We start from the raw sequence: 15,058 nt of genomic DNA on the forward strand, positions 1-15,058 counted from the left end.
AAAAAAAAAGAAATCATTTGGGGAAGGGGTTGTTTCTTTTTTCATTTTATTTTAACGAAAGAGCCAGGATTGACAAAGTTACTGGTAGTTGTGTTTTAGGCACACAATAATTCAACACCAATCCCTCCAGCAGTGTCAACTTCCCTCCACCAGTGCTCCCAGATTCCCTCCCCACCCCCCCCCCTCCACTCCCACCTGTCAGCCTGCTTCAGTGGCTGCCGCTTAAGTTCTAGGCTCTCAGCGTTGTCAAGTCCATGTTTTGGGTCTTGGCTACACCCCTCACCCATATCACCAATATAACACAGCTTCTTGTTCTCTCCGTCTCCCCTTTCTTTATCCCCTATTTCTCAAGGGTGGTGACACACAGTTCCGTGCCTTGCCATCATCCTCATCACATGCCGCCCCTCCCCCTCCCTCGGCGCCTCCCCCCTCCCCCCACCCCCCCACCCCCCCGCCCCGGCCATTCAACGTATTCCATTGATTTTCTTGATTTCACCTGGGTTCAATACCAGAACATCTGCCCTGATAGCAAAGTGGTCTCACCCCTCAAGATGAGTTTGATTTTGTGCCCATAGAATGAAGTTTTCTTTGGCGGTTCTTTGATTTGGGTTTCATAACTCTGGTTTCAAAACCATGTGCACGCCTCAACTGTCACAACGGTCCCTGTTCTCAGAGGAAAACCGATCACTGTTCCCTTGAGCAAAGGAAATACAGACTTCTCTCCTCTGCAGGCTCAGAACCCACCCTCCAGGGTCCGCCGCTCCCATCAGACCAGAGTGCCCCCACCCCCACCCAGTCCCTGAGTTTCCTGTGTGTTGTCCCTACAGGGCCAATTCCAGGGTTCTTTCTGGATTCTTTTTTTTTTTGTTTGTTTTGGAGACACACACCTGGCTTGTTTTGTGCTCAGGGTTCACTCCTGGCAGGCTCAGGGGAGAAACAGAGTGCTGGGGATCCATCCTGGGTCGAACTACTGCAAGGCAAGTGTCCTACCCACTATACTACCTTTCTGGCCCTCTCTCATGATTCTTCACCATCATTTGTTCCAAAGGAAAATTGTACTTGTCAGAGACCATGAGGCGATAGCACAGCAGGTAGGGTGTTTGCCTTGCACGCGTGGCCGACCCAAGTTCGATTCCTCCGCCCCTCTCGGAGAGTCCAGCAAGCCACTCGAGAGTATCTCGCCCGCATGGCAGAGCCTGGCAATTTCCCCGTGATGTATTCGATATGCCAGACACAGTAACAACAAAGTCTCCAATGGAGACGTTACTGGGCCCGCTCGAGCAAATCGATGAACAACAGGAGGACAGTGACAGAGACCATGAAAAGGAGAGTGAGATGGGATCATGGAGATTCGCAAGTCCAGAGAGATGGTGTGTACGTGCGTGTGTGCGCGTATGTGTGTTTGTCACAGCATGATATCCAGGTCAGGTTAGGGGTGCTCTGTGTGTGTGTGTGTGTGTGTGTGTGTGTGTCTGTCTGTCTGTCTGTCTGTGTTTATCTTGGTGTGGGCCAGGTCAGGGATGGGGAGAGTTTATGTGTATGTATGTGTTTATCGTGGCATGATGGACATGTCAAGTTAGGGGTGCTCTGTGTGTGTGCACGTGCGCATGTGTGTTTGTCTGTCTGTCTGTCTATGTGTGTATGTTTATCTTGGTGTTGGCCAGGTCAGGGATTGGAGTGTGACTGAGCATGTGTATATGTGTGTGTTTCTATCACAGTATAATAAACATGGTTTAGGGATTCTGTATGTGTGTCTGTATGTGTGTTTATCTCTGTAGGCTAGGTCAGGGGTGAGGGGTTGTGTGTGTGTGTATGTGTGTGTTTAGTGTGTTTATCACAGTATGATAAACATGGTTTAGGGATTCTGTATGTGTGTCTGTGTCTGTGTGTCTCTATGTGTGTTTATCTCTGTAAAGTAGGTCAGAGGTGGTGTGTGTGTGTGTGTGTGTGTGTGTGTGTGTGTGTGTGTGTGTGACAGCATGATATCCAGGTCAGGGTAGGGGTACTCTGTGTGTGTGTGTGTGTGTGTCTGTCTGTCTGACTATATGTGTATGTTTATCTTGGTGTGGGCCAGATCAAGGATGGGAGTGGGAGTGTGTGTGTGTGTGTGTGTGTGTGTGTGTAGAGTGTTTATCACAGCATGATAAACACGGTTTAGGGATTCTGCTGGAGCGATAGCACAGCGGGTAGGGCGTTCGCCTTACAAGCGGCCAACATGGCCAACCGGAGTTCGATTCCTCCGCCCCTCTCGGAGAGCCCGGCAAGCTACCGAGAGTATTCGATATGCCAGACACAGTAACAACAAAGTCTCCAATGGAGACGTTACTGGGCCCGCTCGAGCAAATCGACGATCAACGGGAGGGCCTTTACCTTTACCTTTACCTAGGGATTCTGCATGTATATCTGTGTGTCTGCATGTTTGTTTATCTCAGTAGGCTAGGTCAGGGATGGGTGTGTGTGTGTGTGTGTGTGTGTGTGTGTGTGTGTGTGTGTGTGTGTGTGTGCCCGCGCACAGGCTTGTCAGCATGGGCCCCCAGGGCCCTCAAACTCCCTCCCCTGACCTGGGAGAATGGGTCTCTCACTGCACTGCCGACTGCCATGGGGGCAGCCCAAGAGCACATGGGGATGGGTCAAGGAACAGAAGCGGCTTCCGGGACCACCAGGCCCGAGGGGCCCTCAGAGGAAGGCGCCCTGCGCTCGGGGCCAAAGTGCTTTTCCTCCAACCTGAACTCACTTGACTGGCTGTGCCCCATCCCCCTCTGCCTCGCCCGGCTCTGCCACTGCTCTTGGTCACTCCTATTTAGCCGCTTCTTCCTCCGCTTTTCCACACCCCGCCCCACGCCCCACCTCTAGGTCTGCAACCCCCTCCCTACTGCCCGGCCCCATGTCCAGCTTGACCCCCTGCGTTCCAGCTGACCCAGCTGGGTTCCTGGCTTAGTTCTTTGTTTGTGTGTGGAGGGGGCCATGTGTGTCTGGAGGAGGGGTGAAGGAAGGAGGAGGGGCCAGGCAGTGGTGCTCAGGGGCTGTTCCTGGGTTTGTGCTGGAGATGGGCCCTGGGGTGCTCAGCGGACCATATGAAGTGCCAGAGGTTGGGACTAGGGTCCACTGCCGCCACCTGTGTGGCCAGCATCGTCCCACCTGAACTGCCTCACAGCCACTGACTCTGTCCTTAACAGACAAGCACCCCACGGGATGACATTCCCAGCTGACTCCTCTCCCTCGAAGCAACGATGACATTTCAGGATTTAAAGAGGCCTCAGGACACCTGCAGTCGGGGCAGGGCTGCAGCCTTGCACACGAGGCTGCTGGGGGCAAGAAGATGCCCCCAGTATCCATCCCCATCCATTTTCCTTCCTCTCTGTGGACCCCCCGTCCTTCCTCCTGACGGGGTCTGAGTCACCTATACTCCCAGGACACTCTCCTCTTCCCCGACCCTGCCCCAAACTCACGGCCTAGGTGAGACGGGAACATTCTGTCTGTGTGCAGCCAGGCCCAGAGGGACCGCGGGCACTCAGACTGCCCAGCCCAGGCTGCACGAGGCAGCTTCTCCCTCCTCCCCCCCACCCCGCTCCCACCCCCAGAGCCAGAGAAACTTCCAGAAGCCCGTACCATTGACGAAGCTCTGCAGGATGGTCCGCAGGTTGGGGTACTCGTGCAGGTTCACGGGGCTGAAGAGGTTCTGCAGCAACAGCAGGCTGAAGGTCTTCTCCAGCGTGGTGAGGACTCTGTACACCACCCGGGACATGGGTACCTGCATCTGGTAGGCCTCCAGGGACTCCTTGCAAAGGGAGCAGAGGGTGCAGGGGCATTTTTGTCTACTTGTCTACTTGGGGCATTTTTTTTTTTTAATTGAGGGTGAGGGGGGGGTCCCTTATTATCTTATTCTTACTTTGGACAACCTGGCAGGCTACTGTATGTAACCTGCACACACGGCAGAGTCTGGCAAACTCCTCGTGGTATAGCCAATGTGCCAAATACCAGTAACAATATGGGTCTCATTCTCCTAACCCTGAAAGAGCCTTGGATATGGCATTTTTTAAAATCTCAGGGCTAGGACGAAGAAAATGTTACTGGGGCCTGCTTGAGGCAATCGACGAACAACAGGATGATCGTGATCGTGATCGAGGGTGGGGGGGTCACACCTGGCGAGGCTCAGGGGTTATCTGGCTCTGCACTCAGGAATCACTCCTCGCGATGCTCAGGGGACCTTCTAGGGTACCGCGGATTGATCCCCGGTAGGTTGCGTGCAAAGCGGATGCCTGACCCCCTGGACGCTGGCTCCCTGGCCGTACTTGAGTCAGTTTCTAAGTCGGGAGCAAATGATCTTGTTCACATGACATTGCCGTGGAGAGTGAAGCACTCACAGGCTTCATGCCTGTGGGGACGGTGGGCCACGGGTGGGCACAACTGAACCTCCGGGACAAGTCTGAGTGACTGGGGATCGCACTCACCTGCGGCACCCAGAGAAAAAACCTGGGAGTGGACAGGACAGCCTTGGCCTTGGGTTACAGAACTGAGTTTGCCCAAGGGCAGAGTGGGGGAAGCAGGAGATGGCAAACTGGGGGGTCCTGGGTACGACAGTGGGGGGGAGGTGGCTGTGTGCCCCTATACCCCAAAGGTCAACACCACTGAAACCACGTGGCCTGGAGTAACAGAGTAAGTCAGGGGTGTGGGTCTTGCGGAAGGCCCCCTGAGGAAAGACAGAGTGGTCGGGGAGGAGAGCTGGGTCGAAGGTCGCTGCTGTGGGTCCTTCTCGAAGGTTCTGGGCAGAGAACCCTGCAGCAACCACAGGGCCGTGACAAGGGAGAAAGAATCCAATTTTCTCTATGCCCCCAGAGGGCCTGCAGCTCAGGAAATGCTCAAAATTAAAAAGAATCTAGAAAAAAAGGAACAAACCGCACAGCGACCTCCCAGCCCCGCTGCGCTCCTGGGCCCAGCAAACCGTGGACCCGAATTGTCGAGAAACTTCCCCAGGGCGGCGCGAGTGGGTGGAATGTCCCTGCTCGCTTGCTGCACAAGAATGTGCTTTGAAAACCCATGTCTGAGCCCTAACTGGGGCAAAGTCCTCCCCGAGAGAAAACCAGGATAAAGATCCTGAGATGAGGTCATACTGGGACGGGACTCGGGGGGGGGGGGGGTCCCTCAACCAAATCAACTCAAGTGTCCTTAGAAGAGGGAGGGGAGACGTCCAGAGGGAAGCGGAGGGCACGAGTGTGCTACCAAGCCAGGAAGGTCAGGAGTAGCCAACGCCAGCCCGGAAGGAACAGGAGCAAGAAGGACATACTTCCAGAGACCAGAGAGGGGGCCACCAGTCCTGCTAACAGGAGACTTGGGGACCCGCCCCCCCCATTTCCCTGATAATGAATCCAAGGGGTCAGACATTCTAAACTCTAGATATGCTGGGGACGGGCTGTCTGACCCCAGACTTGGATCATGGACTTTCCCCCGGGAACCGCCAGGGAGACTCACCCTGTACTGCCCCTCGGTGATGAAGGCGCTGTCTCGGAGCCCCTCGAAGAAGGGGAAGGGCTTGGATATGGCGAAGGAGATGAGCACCTTCTGTTGGGTAAAGTGCTGACATAGTGCTGCCTCTAAGGTGCGGGGCCGGGCGAACATTCTGGCAACAAAGGAGAGAAGAGAAAAATCAGAGAAGGACGCAGCAGGCTGGCCCTGCACCGGGATACTGACCCCAGCCTCCCTCCCAACGTCCACCTCCCGTCCCAGCAGCCTGCAAAGCCGCAGCCCTGCCAGGAGACTCCTGGGTGGAAGAAGCACGAACCACATCCAGCACCCAAAGAAGCTGACCTGGAAATCCCAAAGGCAAAGGCTGAAATCTCGAAGATTGCATAGTGTTATAGCCACACTTTGAGGGAAAGGGTTTCGTAGGATAACACTGTTCTGTCCTTCCTGCATAGCCTCAGGTAGTTTAGATTTATTGGGTTGCTCCCATCACAGTGCTCCCATTCCTCTGAGTTTATCTGTAACTTCTTTCTCTGTGCTCTGTTGACTTGTAAATATTGTTTTTCTCTTCTCCCTAAGTCCTTTGCATAGTTTATTCAGAGCAATGTCCTTTTTGTATGGACACAAGAAGACAGTATGCTTTTGTTATGTGACTCTCAGTGATATTTTCCTCCTGGGCATCTGTTCTCTCACCTAAGCCTCAGCTGGCCTTTCTTCCTAGAGTCCCCAAAAGCAGGGTGCCCACGAGGGACTGGATGGACCCAGGGCAAGCGGTATGCTACCCTGGCATCGAGATGGGCCTGGCCAAAGTGCCATAATGCTTAACTATAAGTTAAGAGCTTGGTCATGAACAAATGTGGTCATGATCAACACACAACAAACTGTCCTTCCGTTGTTCATCAATTTGTTCGAGTGGGCCCAGTAACGTCTCCATTGTGAGACTTCTTGTTACTGTGTTTGGCATATTGAGTACGTCACGGGTAGCTTGCCAGGCTCTCGGAGAGGGGCAGAGGAATCGAACGCGGCTCAGCCGGGCTGGCTGCACGCAAGGCAAATGCCCTACCGCTGTGCTATCACTCCAGTCCGGTCATGATCCAAAATGTAATAATTAGATTCAGACCCTGCTAGGGTTAGAAATGATTAATCTGGCCTGAGCGCTGTAGTCTGAGTCTGTGGCAAGATGTTCCCAGGAGAGCTGCCCTACAAGTCTCAATGGTGTCTCTTACTGAGTCCATACAGAAATAACTAGTATTGAGATGTTGATAGAGTTATTAGACTGAGGAAAGGAGAAAAACACCTTAGGAGGTATTTTGCCCTTGGGCAGTCAGGAAGGGCTTTGGAATACCTCTTTGGTGGTGTTTCCTTTGAACCTGGTGGACCCTCAGGAAGAGCTTTCTTATGTTGATTTTGCTACCTGACTGGGCACTGTGTCAGCCCAGAAGGCAGGGGAGCTGGAGAGACAAGAGAGTTGGAGAAGGAGAGAAAGAGCAGGACAGCATGATAGACCTTGGAGAGGCTAGCAAGGGGGACAGAGAGAGAAGAATGTAGAAGAATACAGGAACAGGCACGTGGAGAGAGAGAAAGCCCAGGCTGCGAGACGGAGCACAGAGAGATGAGCGGGAGAGACAGAAGGAGACAGGAATGAGGAGCAGTGAGAGACCAGAATGGGAGGCTCAGAGAGACTGGGGCAGGCATGTGGGGAGAATGGAATAAACAGTAACTGATCAATCAACCGGCTTGGCCCTCATCTCCTCCACTGTCTGCCCCAGGGTCTGGGCTGCCCTGGCTGCGGGAGTGGCTTGGGCCCACCCAGAACGCAGTGTGGGGGTAGGGGAAGAGCTGTTGGGGCCCCCCTGGCCGTCCCTTAAAGAGTTTGTACAGGGTTTGACTTGCAATAACACAGTGGGTAGGACCTTTGCCTTGTACGCAGCTGACCCGGGTTTGATTCCTCAGTCCTTTTCGGAGAGCCCAGAGAGCTACCGAGAGTATCCCACCGGCACGGCAAAGCCTGGTAAGCCACCCGTGGCATGTTCGATATGCCAAAAACAGTAACAATAAGTCTCACAATGGAGATGTTACTGGTGCCTGCTTGAGCAAATCGATGAACAACTGGATGACAGTGCTACAGTGCTATCATTGTCACTGTCACTGTCCTCCCGTTGTTCATCGATTTGCTCGAGCGGGCCCAGTAACGTCTCCGTTTTGGGACTTGTTGTTTCTGTGTTTGGCATATCGAATATGTCACAGGGAGCTTGCCAGGCTCTGCCGTGCGGGCGAGATACTCTCGGTAGCTTGCTGGGTTCTCCGAGAGGGGTGGAGGAATCGAACCTGGTCAGGCTAGGCCAGCCGAGCGCAAGGCAAACACCCTACCACTGTGCTATCACTCTAGCTCGTGTTATCATCATCATCATTGTCATTATCATCATCATCATCATTATTATTATTATGGTTTTTGGGCCACACCAGCAATGCTTGGGGATTACTCCCAGCTCTGCACTCAGGATCACCCCTGGTGGTACTCCGGGAACCACATGGGATGCTAGGGATGGAACCCGGGTCAGCTACATGCAAAGGAAATGCCCTCCCTGCTGTACTATCGCTCCAGTCCCAACAATTTATAACTGACTTGATCTTCACCAAGTCTTTTCGAGCTGGTTGCTCTGACTGTGGTATTTATTGGGGGGTGGCGGGTGGGGAACAACACAGCAGCTTAAAGGGGGCTGTTCACTGGCTGCACTGTAGCACTGTCGTCCCACTGTTCATCGATTTGCTCGAGCAGCACCAGCAACGTCTCCATTGTGAGACTTGTTGTTACTGGCAAATCAAATATGCCACGGGTAGCTTGCCAGGCTCTGCCGTGCAGGCGGGATACTCTCAGTAGCTTGCTGGGCTCTCCGAGAGGTACGGAGGAATCGAACCCGGGTCAGCTGCGTGCAAGGCAAACTGGCTAGACACTCTAAAACGCACACGTGGTAGCAGGGGACACGTTCGGAATTTTGTGTTTCCAGGTTTATTGCCCTAGGTCTTTTGCCTTAAATATTGCTGTCTTGCATATCACGGCCTGTGGCTGGTGCTGTGTGGACAGCCAGGCCTGTGGCCTACCGTCTACACCAGCAATGCTCATACAGCAGCCCATCCCTACTGGGTCGAACGATGGGAGATCTGTGGTGTTTAGAACGGTTGGCTAATCACCTGGGCTGAAGCGATAGCACAGCAGGTAGGGCGTTTGCCTTGCACGCAGCCAGCCCGGCCGACCCGAGTTCGATTCCTCCGTCCCTCTCAGAGAGCCTGGCAAGCTACCAAGAGTATCTCGCCCACACAGCAAAGCCTGGCAAGCTCCCTGTGACGTATTCGATATGCCAAACACAGTAACAACAAGTCTCAAAATGAGACGTTACTGGGCCCGCTCGAGCAAATCAATGAACAACGGGAGGGCAGTGGGTAATCACCTGCCATCTTGGGCACACAGATATGGCAAACAAACACTTACAGGGTGTGAGAAGAAAACCTGCCTTCGCTGACTTATCTTATATCTTCCTTCCCCATCTCAGAGCAGAGACACGGGACGTGTCGGGCCAGCACACGTGGTCCAGTGGCAGGTTCCTGCCTGGCATGCAAGAGGTTGAGAGTCTGACCCCGCACCCCAATTGCACCAGTGTGACCCCTAATTCTGCAGCCAAGGACATGAGCACCCCCAGAGGCAGCTCAAACAGTTACGGACCACGAGAAAGTATTAAAAAATTTTACAGAGAGTACCCTTGACCAACTGTCAAGAAAATGGGACCCAGGGGGCTGGAGCAATAGCATAGTGGGTAGGGCGGTTGCCTTGCATGCGGCCAACCTGGGTTCGATTCCCAGCATCCCATATGGTCCCCTGAACACTGCCAGAAGTAATTTCTGAGTGCAGAGCCAGGAGTGACCCCTGAGCATTGCTGGGTGTGACCCAAAAAGCAAAAAAAAAAAAAAGAAGAAGAAGAAAGAAAGAAAGAAAGAAAGAAAGAAAGAAAGAAAGAAGATGGGACCCAGGACACATAAACCTCGGACCTGAGCAATTTACTGCAGAGATGGTCCCGGACTTTGTAATAGGCCGTTTCCGCTGGGTTGCTCCAGACAGGGGGCAGGTGCTGTCCCTCTGCCTGCCCTCTGAGAACCCCAGCAGCCACCATTTTTTAGAAGTCAGCAACAATCTTCAGGTACGAGTGGTGGTGGTGCCATAGGCCAAGCCTCACAGGACAGGGGAGGAGCTGGCCCTTCTCCCTCCCACTGCCCTGATGGGACTCCGAGATGAAGCCACACCTGTCCACCGTCCACTTAAGCTCCCAGACAGCCGTGATCCAGAGACACACAAATGAATCTCAGACACGAGCAACTTGCTGCAGCAATCTCTTCAGACCCTAATTATTAAAATTTTAGAATTCCTAGAGCGCGCGGCCACTCTTGCAGCCATGCGACATGATATTGTATCCATAACAAGCAATACAAAACACATTGTCTAGCACTGCCTTTTTGGCAGGTGTGATTGGTGGTGGGACTGGTCTCGAAATATCGAAGGTAACTAAAGTAGAGAAAGAGAGTATTGTGGAAATTGTCAGCCACAAAGGCAGGGGGAGGTGTGGAATGGGGGTGGGGGGATACTGGGGATTTTGGTGGTGGAAAACCGTACACTGTTGAAGGGTTGGGTGTTTGATGACTGTATGATGGGGCTGGAGTGATAGCACAGCGGTAGGGCGTTTGCCTTGCACGCAGCCAACGTGGCCGACCCGAGTTCGATTCCTCCGCTCCTCTCGGAGAGCCCGGCAAGCTACCGAGAGTATCTCATCCGCACGGCAGAGCCTGGCAAGCTCCCCGTGACGTATTCGATATGCCAAACACAGTAACAACAAAGTCTCCAATGGAGACGTTACTGGGCCCACTCGAGCAAATCGACGAACAACGGGAGGGCCTTTACTTTTATGATCGAAGCTCAAACATGAAAGTTTTGTTACTGGCACCCAAAAGGAGAGAGAGAACAAAACGGAGTGCCCTGCCACAGAGGCAGGGTGGGATGGGGGACATGGGGGCGGGTGGGAGGGATACTGGGATTCATGGTGGTGGAAAATGGCCACTGGTGGAGGGATGGGTACTCGATCATTGTACAACTGAAACCCAAGCACAAAAACTTGTAAGTCTACAACTGTACCTCATGGTGTTTCACTAATAAAAATTAAAAAGAAAAAAGAAAAAAGAAAGTTTTGTTAATGTACTTCAAGGAGAATCAATACAAAATAAATAAATAATTTAAAAATAATCCATTGAAGGGATGATTGCAAAAAATAAATAAATAAATAAAAGAAAGAAAGAAAGAGAGAGAGAAAGAAAGAAAATTAAAATCCAATTGCTTAAAGGATTCAAGAGGAAAAACACTGGACAAGGGACCTCTTCATTCCTTCTTCATTTGATGGCTGGGCTGAGCTGCACTCGGTGACTCGTCCAGCAGCAAATGGAGCCCGACTGTCTCTCCTAATTCTTTAAATTTGAGAGAAAAAAAAAATATATATATCATAAAATAGAATGATTCATAACAGTACCAGAAAACACGACGCCGTGTAGAGGCGGAGGGAGCTATCATTATGAGCTATAATCCTAGGAGGCTGAGAACAGGGGGTATGTGTGTGTGTGTGTGTGTGTGTGTGTGTGTGTGTGTGTGGTGTGGTGGATGGTCCATGACCTGCCCATAGCAGGATATAACAAACATGAGAAGGAGAAAGCCAGAAGAACCTGTTTGCCATATTCGATATGCCAAACACAGTAACAAGTCTCACAATGTTACTGGGCCCACTCGAGCAAATCGATGAACAACGGGAGGACAGTGACAGTGTATTATTATTTCAATACACTGAAGAACCCAGAAGAACCTGGTTCTTTGGGACGAGGAGGGACTCAGGGGTCATAATCGGGATAATTCCACAGCAGCATTGGAACCGAACCTCCAGCCTGCTGCTGGTTGAATCCCCGGGAAGAAAATAAGATTCCAAGCAAAGTGTGACCAAGCAAAGCTCCATTGTCACCCATGAGCCAGCCTGTTTCTCAATTAAGTGAGGTCAGATTTTTATTGGCTGAAGAGCTATTTTTTTCTTTTTTCATAAGCCAAAGCCAAATATCCACACAGAACCAAAAGATCAAGGGCTTGGAGAGAGTACTGCAGGCCGGGCATTTGTCCTGCTCACAGCAGAGCTGGGTTCGATCCCCAGCATCCCGTATGGTTTTCAGGAACCCTCCAGGAGTGATCCCTGAGAGTAGAACCAGGAGAAAGAAGCCCCGAGCACTGCAGGTATGGTCAAAAAACCTAAGTAAATAAATAACGGAAAAGAGCAAAGAGACAGACCATTAAGTCAAATGCAAAAAGCCTCGCTCACTCATGGGCAGTTGAAACCATGCACAGAAAGACAACTCGAGAAGAAAGTTGCTAATCAAATTGGCCAAGGTAGAAGATAAAATACTTCTCCGACTTTCCTGCTGGAACACCAGCTAGCAGGGAACCTTTCAAATGACTTGCAATATGCATTCCCTTGCGTGTCAAATTCTATCGCAGGCTCCTTCTTTATTTTATATTTATTTATTATATTATTGGAGTGATAGCACAGCGGTAGGGCATTTGCCTTGCACGAGGCCAACTTGGCTGACCTGAGTTCGATTCCTCCGCCCCTCTCGGAGAGCCTGGCAAGCTACCGAGAGTATCTCACCTGCAGGGCAAAGCCTGGCAAGCTACCCATGCCACATTCGATATGCCAAACACAGTAACAACAAGCCTCACAATGTTACTGGGCCCGCTCGAGCAAATCGATGAACAACGGGAGGACAGTGACAGTGTATTATTATTTTAACTTTCATTTTAGGAACCGGGATGGACAATAACGGTAGCAGCAGGGTTTCCTGCCTAGAACATTCTAGCACCACACCCTCCACCCGAGTGTCAGCTCCCCTTCCACCACCATCCAGTGACCTGCATGCTCCCCTAACCCCCCAATAAAAACCAACTCTGGGTTTCTGGGCCTTTGAGCCTTTGGGTATGTGCTGTTCCCATACTATGTTTCTTCAGATGCCAAGTACTGGAGAGATTATTCTGACACTGTCCCTGCAAATAAGGTTCGGGGTGTGCTTGGGGACCAATTGCACTGCCCTCAAAGTCTCTCTGCCACCCACTGCCTTATCCCCTGCAGCTCCGGACACTGGGCCCCTGCAAAGCTCCCTCAGGAGGAGGAAGAGGAGGAGGTGGAGGAGAAAGAGGGGGAAAGAGAAGAGAAGGAGGAGACGGCGGTGGAGGCTGGGATCTGGGAAGGGGCTGAGCCCGCCGGCTTCTCCCCATGCCCAGCGCCCCTTCCTCCTTCCCCGGGGCACCCCGGCCTCCCTGGGTCCCCCCGCAGGCTCTTGCCAAGCCCCGCGCCAGGCTGGGAAGCCGCGTGGGCCGCGCTGGGCGGCAGGACGGGCCGGAGAGCACCCGGGACGCACGAGACCCCGCGGGGACACGCACCTACCTGGACGCGGGAAGCGACGCCCTTCCCGGGCGCGAGGGGACCCGGCGGGCGGCGGGGGCACGCGGGCACCGGGAGGAACGCGGAAGGGGCCGGGGCGGGACCTGCGGAGGAAAGAAAAGCGAAAGTCCCGGGCGGTGGGCGGGGACAGGCGGGGCAGGGCTGTCCAGGGGACACGGGGCGGGGGACCCCTGCAGGGGGACAGGCGGGCCAGGGTTGTCTGTCCGGGGACACGGGGCGGAGGTCGCTGCAGGGAACAGGCTGGGCAGCGCTGTCCAGGGGACATGGGACGGGGGGGGGGGGGGGGGGAGGGGGGCGCTACACTGGACAGTCTGGGCAGGATTGTCCAGGGGACACGGGGCGAGGGTCGCTGCAGGGGACAGGCTGGGCAGCGCTGTCCAGGGGACATGGGGCAAGGGAGGGCGCTGCAGGGGACATTACATTTGAAATATCGACTGCACCTTTGAGATTGTTCCAATATGCTTGCACATTATATTTCACTATTTGATTTTCTTTTTTTCTGTGGTTTTTTTTTTTTTTTTGCATCATAAGGGAATGTTCTATTGGTGTATTTTCAATTTACTGGTTCTTTCCTTTGTCATGTATAATCCACTTTTAGGTCATTTAAGGCGTTCTTCATTTTTGAAGAAGTTCTTTTAATTTTCTTGTTTATTATTTTTGGTTTCCATCTTTTAGCTTGCTTAGCCATCTGTTTTTAAATATATCGATTACCTTTTTTCAGTAGAAACCCTAGCATATTTAATTAATCAGTTATTTTAAATCCCTCTCTGACATTTTGAAAATCTGTTACACTTGAGTCAGGCTTGGATGATTGTTTTATCTCTTCAGACTGTGATTTTCTTTTCCTTTTTTGTTTTCTTCTATTTTATTTTATTTTTTTCGATCCAAAGCTTTGTGCTTCAACAATGGTATATACTACATTTATGGTCTCTACTTGAGCCTAATTTCTCCAAGATCCTCCTTGAAAAATGGCATAATTTTGTCTTTATTTTATAGCTTAGTATTCTATTTTGTAGATATATCACATTTCTTTATGCCCTCATCTTTCACTGTGCATCTGAGTTGTTTTCTTGACAGGGATATTATTGATAGTGCTCAAGTAAAGGGGTATATAATTTCTTTTTTAAAAATCTTATTTGATGCCCTGCCACAGAGGCAGGGTGGGATGGGAGAGTTGGGGGGTGGGAGGGATACTGGGACCCGTGGTGGTGGGAAATGGGCATTGGTGGAGGGATGGGTATTTGATCATTGTATAACTGAAACCCAAACACAAAAATTTGCAAGTCTACAACTGTACCTCATGGTGTCTCACTAATAAAAATTTTTAAAAAATCTTATTTGATTTTTATAAATCTGTTCACAATAAAGGCCCTCCTAATCGATGTTGATCGTTGATTTGCTCGAGCGGGCCCAGTAACGTCTCCATTGGAGACTCTGTTGTTACTGTGTCTGGCATATCAAATACTCTCGGTAGTTTGCCGGGCTCTCCGAGAGGGGCGGAGGAATCGAACTCGGGTCGGCCATGTTGGCCGCTTGTAAGGCGAACGCCCTACCCGCTGTGCTATCGCTCCAGCCCACAATAATTCATTACACTTAATATTCAAACACCAATCCTACCACCATTTGCACCTTCCCACCACCATAAGAGGAAAATGTGTGAAGGTTGTTGCATTTCATGCTGGAGACCCGGTATGCGAAATTACAAACATGCTTGTTAAACCAAACCAAACGTATGCTACTCTTGGTACATCAGTGGTGTAGAAAGATAGAGGCAACACGCTCCAGGAATTCTAAAATTTAGAATTCGATTATTTATTTCTGAGTCTCTGGATCTTGTTGATGAGATTATATGGCACCAGGGGCAGCTTATGGGTGTGACTGCCAAGCTACTGGAAAACTTGGGAGATGGGGGGAAGGCCCAGTCTCACTCCGAGGGAGCTTGGAGATTTCAGTCACGGGTCCCGCATACCTGGGTTTTTCTGCAGATTTACTTGTGGCTGAGGAGAGTGGCCGTGAGCATCGCGGTGGTTGAGTTCTGGAGGTTTTCTCTTTCCGGGGCTCTGTTG

At 51.7% G+C, this 15,058-nt stretch overlaps 1 protein-coding gene across 1 annotated transcript in view; it reads right to left on the reverse strand.

Annotated features, from left to right (window-relative positions):
* The window catches only part of LOC130030052 (sp110 nuclear body protein-like), a 38,047-nt gene extending 25,023 nt beyond the window's left edge, over positions 1 to 13,024 (reverse strand). Inside the window, exons 1-3 of the mRNA XM_056121174.1 lie at positions 12,975 to 13,024; positions 5,470 to 5,617; positions 3,610 to 3,778 (exon numbers count right to left, since the gene is read on the reverse strand). Of these exons, the coding sequence (XP_055977149.1) occupies positions 3,610 to 3,778; positions 5,470 to 5,616 (316 nt within the window). The 5' untranslated portion in view covers position 5,617; positions 12,975 to 13,024. The remainder of the gene's footprint in view (positions 1 to 3,609; positions 3,779 to 5,469; positions 5,618 to 12,974) is intronic.
* Between the last annotated feature and the right edge of the window lie 2,034 nt (positions 13,025 to 15,058).

The sequence above is a fragment of the Sorex fumeus genome, unplaced genomic scaffold (assembly GCF_029834395.1).
Source record: "Sorex fumeus unplaced genomic scaffold, SorFum_2.1 ptg000005l, whole genome shotgun sequence".
NCBI lineage: Eukaryota > Metazoa > Chordata > Mammalia > Eulipotyphla > Soricidae > Sorex > Sorex fumeus.